At 44.1% G+C, this 14,058-nt stretch overlaps 1 protein-coding gene across 10 annotated transcripts in view; it reads right to left on the bottom strand.

Moving 5' to 3' along the window:
- ANKRD17 (ankyrin repeat domain 17) overlaps nucleotides 1–14,058 on the bottom strand; it is a 95,982-nt gene that overhangs the window by 42,939 nt on the left and 38,985 nt on the right. For 8 of the 10 annotated variants that reach the window (XM_082316184.1, XM_082316186.1, XM_082316188.1 and 5 more), the window contains exons 2-7: nucleotides 8,336–8,489; nucleotides 7,550–7,706; nucleotides 5,052–5,199; nucleotides 4,605–4,752; nucleotides 3,249–3,482; nucleotides 1,059–1,153 (exon numbers count right to left, since the gene is read on the bottom strand). In XM_082316184.1, coding sequence (XP_082172310.1) covers nucleotides 1,059–1,153; nucleotides 3,249–3,482; nucleotides 4,605–4,752; nucleotides 5,052–5,199; nucleotides 7,550–7,706; nucleotides 8,336–8,489 — 936 coding nt within the window. Of the gene's footprint in view, nucleotides 1–1,058; nucleotides 1,154–3,248; nucleotides 3,483–4,604; nucleotides 4,753–5,051; nucleotides 5,200–7,549; nucleotides 7,707–8,335; nucleotides 8,490–14,058 lie in introns of those variants that run through there. The other 2 variants (XM_082316187.1, XM_082316185.1) reach the window with 2 other exon arrangements.

Raw genomic sequence — 14,058 nt, 5'->3', positions numbered from 1 at the left:
ATAGAAAGGTCATCTGTTCTACACTGTCATTTTACAATTGCCTCAGACGGGCAAAGCTGAACATGAAAGTACTCTTATTAGTAAGAAGTTCACAATTTCCCCTGCCGTTTCCTAGTTGTTTCCCAAACAGCTTGTGATCCCGCGTTTTCGAGGAGCACGTGGCTATGGGAATCGTACTGAAACAAGTTGCACACGCCCACCTCAACGTAACCACCTACACTTCGAGAACTTGGCTTACCCACTCCTTAAACATGACATAGGTATGTCAAATGCCTCCAATAGCTGGGTTATGACCATATTCGCTGCCTGTGTTTAGCACGTGAGAATTGTTAAAAGCATTTTGACAACTACTGAGAATCTTCAACTTATTTAATTTGGAGATGCCTGTATAAAGGATTTTCCCATCATAAACTAAAAGTCGCTCACTCAGAAGCCTGCAAAATTACACAAAGGAAAAAAAAAAGTTCTCGTCAAATAAATTAATATTATTTCCTTTTAGCTATCTCTTGAAGTCATTCATTTCTCTGAACTGAGGTCACAAAAATATCTGTTTCAAACCAGGCCACTGCGATTATCAGAGGGGCAAAAAGCAGAGAGCAAGTCACATAGACCACCAGGAGGAGAGACGTAGCCTACAGAAGCTGCTTTGGGACAACGAGCACAGCCTTACTCACCAACTTCTGCCACTTCAGACCAAGAATAAAGCGCAGCTGGACATACAGAAACCTACTTATTCAAAGGACGGGTTAATACAGCTCTCCTGCTAATGCTCACGTGACGCAAGTTTTAGCTGATGTCTCTTAAGAATTCAACTGCTTCGTCAGCCACGAGAGGAATGAGCTCAATTTTGCTGCTTTAGGAAGTACTATTTTTCAACCAGGTATATCCCCCCCCCGGCCAATTTCTTCTGCGAAAGGGCCATCAAGTACACAGGAGAACCGAAACGTCACGTAGTTGGGTTCTGTACCAAAAGGAGACCCAAAGGAATCGCTTTGTTCATCTTCAGGAAGCGAAGAGAGAGTACGTACGCCTCCCCGCTCAAGGCGTCCATCTCTTACCATGCAAGCCTCCATGAGGGCAGTGTGCATTTCATCTGTTTTGTGTTCCTGGTCGGCGCCAGCTTCCAGCAGAAATCTCACCATCTCTAGGTGGCCTGTACGGAGAAAATATTTCACAGGTAAAAACCACTTTAGAAACTGCGTTTCACAAGTCACAGAAAGGGTCTAACGTACCAAATGAAGGTAACAGAAGGCCATGTTACAACATAAAAACAAAAAGCCCATGAAACACTCCTGAAAGGTATTTTCATATCTACGCATTCAACGCACACAGAAGCTAACCAGCGTAGTTAGTTCAAACGCAGTCCAATTCACTCAGTCTCTAAAATCACATCTGCACCACAAGTGTTCCTTGAGGTGACATTACAGCTGAGTAACCCACACTGCAGAAGCTTTACCAGGGTGATTTATTTTGTGCAAAGATATTCAGATTTATTCATCTACAGCATCTTGGTTTTTTTGGGGGTCAGGGCTTCCCCTCTACTTGTTTGACATTAAGGATTTAGGGTTACTGTGTTTTATAACTGGCATTGGAACCAGTCCCTGAGCTCACGCTGACCCTCAGACCATAAAACATACGAAGCAGATGGACCTTCCCGCTTCCAAGCATACTCTTAGGAATTCAACCATCTATAGGAATCCTCCCACGATAAGGACACCTAACAGCTTTCTATAAGTATTTGCTCTCAACCACTCCATTAATCCATGGCTCTAGTTCGCCAAGTCCTCCGTGTGTGTCCCACGTCCAGTCAACTTGGCTACGCAGTCCTGACCAACACCATATGCACGTATACAAAACCAAGTCAAAGGAAAAAAAAAAAATTGCTGTTTTGTAACTCCACATGACCATGGCTGAACCTTAAAACTACAAACTACACCTAGCAACACCATGAATAGCACAGATACCGCCCAATATGAAGCTCCATTGCCTTTTCACCCTTCCCCCTTTATTTGGGCGAAGTTAGCCACCTTCTCGGTCCCAAATATCACATGTCATTCTATTACAGGAAGCAAGCAACATGACAAAATTACCAGCTTATTTTCAGGTCCTAAACATGAGCTTTGGAGTAACAGAGAAATGCACAAAGGACAGATACAAATAAAGAGAGAGAGATATATATACGTGTATATATGTGTGTGTGTGTGTATATATGTGTGTGTGTGTATATATCTCTATATCTGTATCTATGGATAAGATGAAAAACATAAAAGCCTGAATAGCTTCACTTTCGTCCCATATATCACAGTGAACAACTGAGTAAGCACAGACTTAATTTTTCACCTCTGCTTTCCAACCTCACTTCAGGATTCGGAACCCAAGCACATTTTCTCAGGGAGGACATGTTTTGGGGTCCCACTCCCCTCTCTCAAATACAGCCTTTGCTCTGACAGCCAGCACAGAAGAAAATCACCGTGGCTTATGAGGGCGTTCAGCAACAGCGAACCCAGAATTTATCAAGGTAGATAAACGAAACAGAAAGGAAAGACTAAGACCACCTTCAACTGAGGTGCCCCAGAAGTACCTCTGCTACCGACATCAATTACTCTACGATGCCAAGAGCCACGCTAAGAGCTCTAATAAAACATGTCCTAAGTGACTGTAACAGCAACTGCTCAGCTGTGTGAACACACGTGGCCTCTTAATTAAAGATCTGCATCCCTTGCTTGGGGTGATGCAAGATAGCTGCCTAACGCTCTAAGGGAGGCAAGACAGGCCTGTTGCCTAAGCACTGACACCTAAAAGGCAAGGTCCTAGATTTTGCATGTTTTCCAAGTGCCAAGCCCTTTAAAATTAAATAATTTCTGTATCTAAGCAGAGATATCTTGTATAATATTGCTACAATACACAAAGTTTACCGTACTTACTCTATGATCAAGCGTGTTAGTTCCTCGTCTCCTAATTCATTTAATTGAGAATCTTTTAAAGCATCATAACGACTCAGACAAAAGGTTTCTATCTTGATACTTACACTCGCCACACTGTTCATCATTTTACATACGGCACATCCATGTTATGTGGTATCACAGTCAGGACAAAAGCATCAGAAAGCGTCTATTCATAGCCTTTAAATTAATTTTGTCCTGGACAGCAAGGCTGAATAAATACATGTTTAAGAAGGCTTTTCACAGCTGTCACGCTTTTCCACACGTGCCGCGCCTTTGCGGCAAGTATGGTATTTGGTACAATACCTTTGTAGCAAGCCAGCGTGAGCGCGCTCTCCTTGAATTCATTGGAATGCGTATTGATGCCTGCTCCATTTTCTAACAGCACTCTGGCCACCTCCACGTGGCCGGCGCTCCCTGCTTCCATCAGAGGAGTGTGACCGTTCTCGTTATGGTCCTCGATGCTAGCGCCCGACTCCAGCAGTACTTTCACGACATCTACGTAGCCTCCAGCACAGGCGTACGTAAGGGCTGTATTGCCTAAAGCCAGAAGAGAAAAAGGTTTGAAAACAGAATTTGATAGCGTTTCTACACTGGGAACTTCAACTTACGCTTCATTTCCTCGCTTTTACCTAGCTATCTTAGAGAACAGGTTTTTTTTCAGGCTACAAACCAAGAACTACAGGGAGGGGGGAAAAAAGCAAGTAACTGCACCAAGTAGCTCAGTGCTGACAGACTAAAGATCTCCGCGTGCCTGGTGACTGCATTGATGCACTTCTCTTCCCATTCCTGTCCCGGCTAATCCCAGCTTCCATCACAAAAGCCCATCCCTTTTCCTGTTGATCAGCAGGGAGATACTATGCTGTAAAAAGGAAAGCTCAAAACAAGGAGCAGAACGAACTGCTGCTTCTAAATCAAGTCTTGAACACTTCTACAGGGCTAGTTCAAAAACGCTCACAGTCTTTACAAGGAGATGAAACAACCTCCATGGAAAACCTGCAAAACCTATCTCTGAACGGAACAGTCAATTATCTGCCTTTATGAAAGATACCTTGAAACAAGTTAAAGGTCAAAGCAGTATTACCACTCAGAAATACTTCGCTAAGAAACTATCTTCTGGTATCCCAACTTCCTTCATCATTCAGGGTCCGTACTCCATTGGTCAATGACTCTTAACTACACACAATCTCTCCACTTCGAGGCTGCACAAACTAAGAAAATTTCCCAATTTGGTCACTTCAACCCAAATGCCTACCAAACTGCCATGGGAAGGCTGCGGGGGGGAGAAAAAAAAAAAGGGGGGGGGGGGGGCGCAGCTTCTCACATTTACTTTTTTCCCTTGGTTTCTTAGGCCTGGCACCAACTAATTTTCAATGTACACAGAAACTTAGGAAACTGTGCATGTAATACTACCTGACAACAAATCCTAGGTACGCAAATACCTTTCGGTTACTAATTGACCTTATCCACCTTTGCATGTCCGCCACCTGTATCTTACAGCTTTGTTATAAAAATGCAAAAGCCGAAGAGTAAAACCACGAGGAAGCATTCTGCGCTGCTTGGCTGAGAGCCCTTCTCCCCAAGTTTTCACACAACGTTCCCCCCACGCTGCAAACCTCAGCTTTTCAGCCGTTTTCAACAAGCCCCAAGACACGTATTTACCTGTTGATGACTGTGCATTCACATCAGCACCGTGAGCTAGCAGCAACTTGACAATTTTGACATGTCCGCCGTTAGCAGCAGCCATTAAAGGCGTTATGTCTCCTTTAATACCACGGTCCTCTACATTAGCATGCATTGCCAGAAGAACCTGTGAACAGAAGGGTGATCAACAACGCTGCCAAGTGACAAACCAGCACGTCAAGATGGTTGAAACGCCACACAAAGCCCCCACCTTCACCACGACAGTTTTGTGTTAGAAACACCGAGAGAAGTAAGCACAAAGAATGCATTAGCAACATTCAGTTTACGTATAAGTCTTCATTTGCCAGTTAACTGACATTTTCCGCTACCTTAACACCGCCTTCCAGGTGCGTACGACTGGAATACGTTAATTCGACACTTATTTTTGTACAATACGCGCATACTAAAAACAGCTAGGAAACCAACCTGCGCAAGCTCATAATATCCCGCTGAGCAGGCTAAACAAAGGAGGCTTTCCCCTTCTTCTGTGTGCTCGTTCACACTTCGTCCTTCAATTAGCAACTTCCGCACAGCATTTACATCTCCTTCTGAACAAGCCTCTGCCAAGCTGCGGCTAATAAGATAGAAAGCATTTAGAAGTGAAAATGGACTACGTTTGAAATGCTCGCTCTACGTGCAGAGTAAAAACCCAACATGCCATGAGGACGCAGTCAACAAGAAAGGAAACGCGAGAGTGCCAACTGCTAATTAAAGAGGTGCCATTTTTACGCTTGAGGTTTTCCACATAACTTCTCCAAAAACTAGAGTCATGTGCGTACTCAGCCACTCCCGTTACTAATTTTTAACAGAAGTTTACAGGAGAAACAACTGCAGGATGACCATTTAGGTTACCAAATCCTGCATTATGTACAACCGAAGCACGAAACACGTTGAGAGAAGACATGACCGCGGACCCGATTTACTGTCCCAGCACTACCCATGCAGCGCGATGTTACGTCCCTCCTAAGTGCAAAACCTTTTCTGGAAATCATTTACAAACCTGAGAAATCAGTAGTAACTTTTTCTTTTGAAAGGCTAATCATACAGCACTGCAAACAAATCACTGTTGGTTTATATTACTAATTACGACACAATATACCCTCTCAGCCTATTCCTGCTTTGTAGCTCCGGTCTGAAAACACACCTTTTGTCCCACTCATTTTCTGAAGTGGGCTTCAAAGGAGAACGGATTGAATCCCGGTAGTTACAGCACCATGAGTATTCGTTTCCAAATCAGCAACCGCTACTCCGAGTTGCATTCACATTCTCTTTGGCCTCAGGACCAGAGGACACGGAAATCTCCTGTCCATCTTAACAACGCTTCAACTTTGGATCAGCACCCCATCTGTTAACTCAACTGAAACACACCTCCTGCACCACTCTTCTGTAACAAAATTCATCACTTCCCCTCTGTCCTGTGCTGAAAACCCCGGAATTTTGTAACGCAATACCACCTTTCAGTTGGGGCCCTAACTCAACCAAGCAGAGAAGTGTAAAATTCTCCTGCTTTGGTAAGCCCTAAGTCAGAGTACTTGTGGTTCTCACGTCGCTCCCCGAGTTTTGTCACTTTTATCATTCCAGTTCTGTTCCAGGCAAAGAAGGGTCTACTGGAAGCGTATTTTCAAACCCTCCGATTCCGTCTTCTGTCTACATTGCCTTCATTCCAAACCAGTTATTCCTTTGTGAGAATAAAAATTCTAGACTGACATATTTCTCTATTCTGCTCCAAATAATTGGATCAATAATAATAAATCGAAGACTACTGGCCTCACCCCACCCAACGCCCTTTCATCTCTTCTCCATTTAGGAAGTCCCTTCAACGCAGAACTAACTCAAAAGGGAATGGAAAAATCAGGTAGTTGACAGAAAACTTGCTGCAAGCCGTTTAACTCAACGTGAGTATGAGCAATTCTTAAAAAAACTGAAGATGTAAAAGCAGGTACTTGCGTAGCAAGGACTAACTTACACCTGTATATTGTACCCAGGACTCCTAGTTAATTTGTGCTACCTGACACAACCTTAACATACGGAGAATTAGTTCCGAAATACGTCTGTTCACTGCATTTCCCACATTAATTTTATTTCCCACACCCTCTGTCCTGGTAACGACTTTGGCAACAGCCACCATTCACAAGAGAAGAGGTAGCTGGGGGCAGGGAGGGACGCACACAGGATAAAAGCGGACGTAACCCCAAACTATTCTGCTCTTCTTCCTATGTCCTGATCATCACACCAAGAAACTTTCCTTCGGAGTTACTCAGCATACAAGGAACAAACTGCCCACTAGCGCAGCAGCACTCGGTTGTTCCTACTAACGCACTGTTTCTCTTGTATTGAAGCTTAACGACAGCCTGGAAGGGAACCTTCTTTTTCTTTCCCTCCTGAACATCCCAGGAAGACAAAAAGCCAGAAAGCCACCAAGCCCGGTGAAAAAGCAGCGCCTCTCTGGCCGAGGTCCTACCCGCCACACGAAAGCTCCTGACCGCCATCAAGGGTCCAGTCCCTCAAGGCTGTTTTCCCTCCTCAAATAAAAAGCCACTCCGAAGTTCTCTCAAACAACGGATTGGGTGCCAAAGCTAGCTTGGTGCTATCACCGAATGACCCGTTTCAGCATTTGCGATTTTTTGGTACAGTTCTAAGGCCCGTACTATTTAAGAGCCTCGAGATTTTGTTTCTATAGTTGCTGAAGTTAAATGACTTGGAGCGTGATTTCTGCATTCTAAGCAGCATTAATCGCTTCACTCCCCGCTGCAAGACGTGACAGTCCAGGAATATTTAACAGTAGAATCACAGGTGATAACTTGGCACTAATTCCACGTGGGTGAGAGTTTCACCATGGCATGATCAGAAGTGATACAAGAAGAAAAACTGTTCCTAAAAGTAGCAAGCTACGGAAAAAAAATCCAGTATAAAGTTTGGCTTACTTGTCCGTCTGCCCTGCGTTCGCTGTGCTTTCTGCTCTCATCCGGGTAAGTGCAGCGGCAGCTTCATCCAACGCGCAACTGACCGAGGAAGTCAGTCTGCGAAGCACCTCAGGATCTGCAAATGCTTTACCATCAGCGGTAGACAGCTTACCTATTCCTTTCATGCCAATTTACAACAAATTGGTACACGTGCCAGAAAAGGAGAAAACAGAGAAGTTGACATTGAGCCTACGAGATCTGTTGGCAGAAACATTCCAAGCATAACGAACTACAGCTTCCAAACTGAAGGGATTAACAGTTTACAATGCTAACTTAAAAGCTGCCTAACTTAAAAGCTGCCCTCGGATGGGATGCGCATGAATGAAACCCTCCGATCCACAGAAGGCATTATTTTTCAACTACCGACAACTACTTAGGATAAGCAACTAGGAAAGCTTTTCATACAGTAATTGTTACAAAACAAAGCCTCATAGAGCAATTTAGTTTTTGATATAAAGCTGCAAGCCAAGGTCGGGGATCAGTTTTTACTCAAGCTTTTAGAAATCCGACACTGGGGGAATCCGATTAGAAGCACAGCCTTCACATTCAACTCCAATTGTCCGAAATCTGAAATGCTTTAATGAACTTCTCTCTCTTCAATGACTTGCACAACCTTGCCACATTCACACCACCTGACATTCTGCATCCTTATCATGCTCCTATGGATTAGACTTATGCAAGCAGTTCCAGTATGGTCTCGCGGGTAAGGGCTTCGGGGTTAAACCTGTGTGGGACACCAATACTTACCTGCAGCTTCAAGTAAAGCTTCTAATCTTGCCTGGGTTTCTGGATCTACTGTTCTCAGGTCAGCACCGTCGGCAGTACTTGACAAAAGCAATTTGGAAGCTGTTTCCAACATAGGGTTTTCGAGATCATCCTGATCTAAGATGAACGATTCCACCTGAAAAATAACAGATCTGCTTTAAGAATCGCGTGACTGACCGACACAAAACACGAAAAACCCACAGTTGCAGTTATCACTTAAGCATTTGCTTTTTAACTACCTCGTCAGCCAAACCGTTCTCGGTTGACTCAGAAGGGTATTATTTCATCAGTGTAAGCGATGAGATTTTCCAAAAGCACATATGAAGAGCGTAGGTAACATCTTACCCATTTGTGGCTAGAAGCCACACGACGTACCAGAGAGGTTCAAAACTGACTTCACATCTCCACGCTGCACTCTACAGTTTTCAAGTCCAAGTTAACACAGGGAGGGAAAAGTGGAAGAACAGCTATCACCCCCGAAGGCCTCAAGGCAGTAGCTGCCAGGCCTTTCCATGCAAGCTGTTCATTCCTTTCTTTGTTTGTTTTTTTCCCCTCCCCAAAGCAGCAAAGATACACATAACAAAGACAGAATCACTCCATTTCACACAACCCAGTCACCTTGCAAAGAAGTAACCTACCCTCAAATGGCATTAAACTCTACTACCACACAAAACCAGAAAAACTAAGTCATCGCTATTTTACTGTCTACCGTTTTCCTCTGACTTGCAGGAAAACCCTCTCAGCTATCTCACTGCTTTCAAGCCTGATGTCTCCTAATCCAACGTTTAAAAAAATAAAAAGGACCAGCAACATGTCCCAGGTGGAGTCAACTCAAATGCAGCGTACAAGGGTTTCACAGACTCTCTCTCAAGAAAACATTTATTTAAAACATGACCTACAGAATACGCAATCCATTATATCTGCCTTTTTCAGAAAACAGATGCTGAGTGCTCTAAGTTGTTTTGGTTGTGAAACACATAGAAATTAAGGAAGAGATCAGCACATTAGACAGAAAAGTCCCTAGTATCCATTGGTGCTTTACCACCCGTTAAAGGAGGACTGGGTCAAGTAGTTTAGAGAAGACGCTCCTCTATGAGCTCCACGAACACACCCCCAAGCCTATGAACTAGCCATCGAACCATTTATTAGGTTATGGAGACCAAGTTTAAACACCCCCCCTATAAAGCTCAACAGCCTCAAAACCCCACACCTTCAAAAATCATATTCATCAAAAAATAAAAACCAATCCCAATCCAAAATCAAAATCAATCTAAATGCAAGTCTGCCAGACAAACGGACCACATGTGCCAGCCACCCCTACAACATAATTAAAAACTTCAAACATCTCTGGATAAAAGCAGCTACTGTCTGTAGTACAGCAGTAATCTATTTCCATGTGGAATACAGTTCAGCAAGACAGAAACATAATTTATTTTATTCTTAAGATTCACATGTGTCTCCAAAGTTGAAAAGCAGTCTCATGAGCATCACAAGTTCCGATTCCTGCAGATAAATGCCCTACGAATCTACGTGGGCAGATAAACCAGAGGAGGGACCAATTCATCTCGGGGCTCCTGAAAGGTCTCCCTCCGGCCTCCCATCTCTTGACCCAGTGAAGAGCTCACACGACGTTTCCTTCCACAGTCTGCCTCCAGCTCAAAACTTACCAGGATATGGTACTGGCACATAGCTTGAACCTAAACACCTTGTTTGCTCAAGAAGGTAGGCTGAGAACTACATAGAAAATGACTTCAATTTATCACTTCAACGATACCGTTGAGAAACAAAATCTCCTATCAGACTGCTCTTGGCAATACAGAAGTACACATCTCATGGGCATCTTTGAAGCCTCCTTCCACTCCTTTGGAACCTCTCGGCCCTCCTTCAAACCTGGGAACACAGCAGGCTGAAGGGGATGACTTGCGGCTTCTGATGCAAGCGGCTCTGATGTCAAACTGCCGACAACAGGACCGTCCCGCAGTACTGCGTGCTGCTCCTCAGCGCTACTTTTTCCAAGTCAAACTCACACAGGCTGCGGCTTTCCAGTCTGGCAAACTGGTGAAGGCAACTCCTAGTTTCCTCCGCAGTCCTAGGGAACAGTTTGCTCCTGCCTCACCAGGGTCCTTCGCTGGTCGCTGCCAGCTCTGCTCTGCGCATCTACAACGCCGTTTTCAGGGCGGTTTTGGTTCATCTGAGGACTTGCCGTTTGTCTTCTTCCAGAGGACTAAGCCTGCTGGAGGAAGCAGCAAGAGAAAGGAACCACTCCGCTGTTCAGGAGCCAAGCGATGGATTTCACCGCTGGAAAGGCAAGCGACCGAGCAGTCGGAAGGATTCTTGGCTCACCCAACTCATGCAAAATCCCTACTACTCAGACTCACTGAAAAAAAACAAATCTCATCTGAGTGAGATATTTAACAGCTGGTCGTGGTTCTTCCTAACACTATGAAATATTTGCTAAGAAAAAAGTCAAAATAGGAAAACGTCTCTCCCCCACTCACATCCTCTCCCCTCAAATTAGGTCTTTTATGCAGTTTAAGTTTCAAACGGAAAAATCTTCCTATTTTCCTTCCAGCTAAGAATATGAGCGTGGTATAATTAAAAAAAAACACCCCACAACTAGAACACAAGGAGAACAGGGAGAAAAAGCAATCCACCTACAAACAACACAGCACCAAGACAACCACAAGTTATCAGGAAAAAACGCCTTTTGCAATGAAGTTCTCAAAGTGTTTATGTTATGCGCTCTCATTTAAACCATTTCAGAGCAACAGCCCAAGAAATTAACATCTTAAGTAACGGAATTCAGGCTATTTTACGACACTAAATATAGCTGGCTTTCCTTTTCTAAGGTAGAAGAGAGACATGTTCAGCCTGCGGCTTGCAGAACTTCTCATCAAGCCTCCAGTTACGCTACTCTGTATTCTCACAATTGCCTTTCAGCTCAAGAGTTTCATTAGATCTACTGTCTTGTCTTCACAGCCGGTTCAACGTGACACAGAAGACCATACAGGGTGACAGTGACAGAAGACACAGTGTCTAACAGCGGTGAATAAAACTGTACTTTGGCACAACTGAAAATCCCATTTTCATTTCTCAGAAAATACTGCCTTCTCTACAGAAGCTACGGACTAAAGACAAAGCATTTCCATTTACCGGGCCAAGTAAACAGACGTTTCCTTTAATGGTCTTCAGATGTATTTTATTTCTCTTCACTAAAATACGTGTAGAATAGTACGCAAACGCTCCACCTTCCGTATCAGAATACTTAATCTGGGCTCTCGGTCAGTATTTCTCCCATCAAACAATACTCTGACATAACCCAATTGTTCGGACAGTCCCCAACCGAAGCTCTTTTACGAGGTTCCTCCTCCTCTCTCATCCTGCAATAAAGATCTCATGTTCTGTACTTGCCCCACTTGACTTTGCCCCTAATCTCTTCTGGTTTATTTGATGCTCCTATAATCCAAAAAGATACTCGGAGAACAAAATTACCAAGTTCCGGCTACTCACACAGAACAGCCTACAGTTTTGATGCGCTGAATACAACTGTAAAGAGAAATCTAAAAATGGCTTAGCAAAGCGCAGTGTTAATAGGTACATAAAGCCAAACCTCAAGGAAATTTCATGCCACAAGTACCTTAGCATATGTTCCGAGTCCTGTTTTTCGAGGCAAAAAAGTATTTTTAAGTTTTCCAAGTGCTGCAATGCTAGACTAAACTTATATTTTCAACATCATGTGCTTTTATCACCTCTTATTAGAAAGACCAGTTCTTCCCTACGTAGCAAAGCTTTGCAACAACATCGAATTGGGCTCTGTAGACCCGTCCTCTCCCTCAGTGACCTCTGCCGTCCTCTGCCCCGTGCCCGCTCCCAGGCTCCCCAAGGCACGCCGTCGGGCGCGCACACTCACAGACCCACGCATTGGGTTTTCTCTGTTTTCTCAAGCACAGACTCCACACGCCACCTCCTCTTCCCCCCTCCAGCCTCGGGGTGATCCGTTTGCTCCTTTTGTTTCCCCCATCAAGTAGCAAACGTGACATCAAGGGATCTCCTCTTCACCAGGCCAGAATCAGGAGGTGTAAGTTTTGACCAGAACTATTCCATGGGCAGGGCTGTATCTTTGCTTTCGTGAAGAACCATACCTCTGCAGTGTCAGTACTGCTTTGCCACCTGGTACACGGACATACAGACACCTCAACCAGGTAGAGGCTGATCCACCAGGACTCATGTCTATACACCCTGCAAGACATCAGTAATTTTATGTTTTGGCTGCCAAATACCAGACACTGAACATACTGTTTAATAAATGCCAGGTTAGAGCAGGAAAAAAGCACAACTGAGTTACTTGGCTCTAACTGGCATGCCTCTTACCGCTGCCTGATGCTAGATCAACAAGAGACCAAATTCAGTTCTTGACACTAACTCGAACTTCATCCATGTCTCACCATCAAGCCGTACGCACGTAGAACTGCCACCAGCACAGATCCCCCTGTGGACACACTGGTGTAAACATCCCCCTCCATCTCTGTACCAGTGTCTTCCAAGTCCATACACGTGCCTCCACGTAGTCTCACGCCGATATAAACTAAGGGCAAACAATAAACTTCCTCCCATAGCTTCCTTCACAAAAAAAAAACCCCAACCGACCAAATGAAAAAAACCCAACCAACACACCACACACAAATCCCCATGCATTAAGGATTTGAAGAGAAGGCATCAGTCACCTATTGATTTCGTTTTTACTGCTCATAAGGTTAAACACAGATGAGCATCTTCCTAATTCTCTGTCAAGCCAGGGAGGGAGGGAAGATATATTCCAACCGCAAACAACTCTCTCTTCACTTCTTCTGCACTTAGGAGATAGAAATCCAGTACTCAACACCAAACAACAACTCTCGAACCACATCATCAACTAAGGTATCAAGCCGTCAAGTCACTTCGCTACCAAAATTGGTACGCAATACCTAAATTAACGTTGCAAGCCTAAGATGACATCAACTCTCATCTGACTGTCAGAAGTACCTGCCACGTATCGGCAGTTTGGTGTGAAAACTCTTCACGCCCATCAAAACATGAAAAATAGGAGTACGCATCTGAACACAACACGATTCAACTCTGATGATACTGCACAGGCTGACCGATAAAAAGTTTTAATCTTGTTTGATACTGCACCTTAAAAGAACCCAAGAGCAAAGGTAAGCCTTTTTGTTAGGCTACTGACTCGGGCCCCTTGGCAGTGTCGCTCGGTTTAGTGCCTGAACTCCCACTTTTCATGCATTTCTAACACTTGGTAACATTTAGGCTGCACATCAATATGGGCGCCCACGAAGCGTTACCCGAGAGCTTTATGATTAGCTAAACTTGATCAATAGTAGAGAACAATAAAAGCAACTACTTAAAATTTCATGTATGAAAAATGGCAGAAAACCGTTAGTTTCCAGCATCTGCCACCTACTAAAGCCCTTGCCGCGAATGACAAAAGCCCGTTATTTCTCTATCTCATCAGAACGTAGCTGCCATGAATAGCTCTGGTCATTAATCTACAGAGCATCTCTAGCATTTGTTTATCACTGTTTTACAGTTTTTTCTCAATCACAGCTGTGCTGTAAGGACAACCCAGAGGCGGTAAGAACAGGCCGTAAGAAGTCATTTTCTCCTTCTTATCTCAGGTTCCTCATCTGATTTCGAGAGCCCAAGATTACGTT

This window comes from Platalea leucorodia (genome assembly GCF_965183815.1).
Source record: "Platalea leucorodia genome assembly, chromosome: 6".
NCBI lineage: Eukaryota > Metazoa > Chordata > Aves > Pelecaniformes > Threskiornithidae > Platalea > Platalea leucorodia.
The sequence above is the reverse complement of the archived record's forward strand: the minus strand, read 5'-3'. Positions and strand labels throughout refer to the sequence as shown.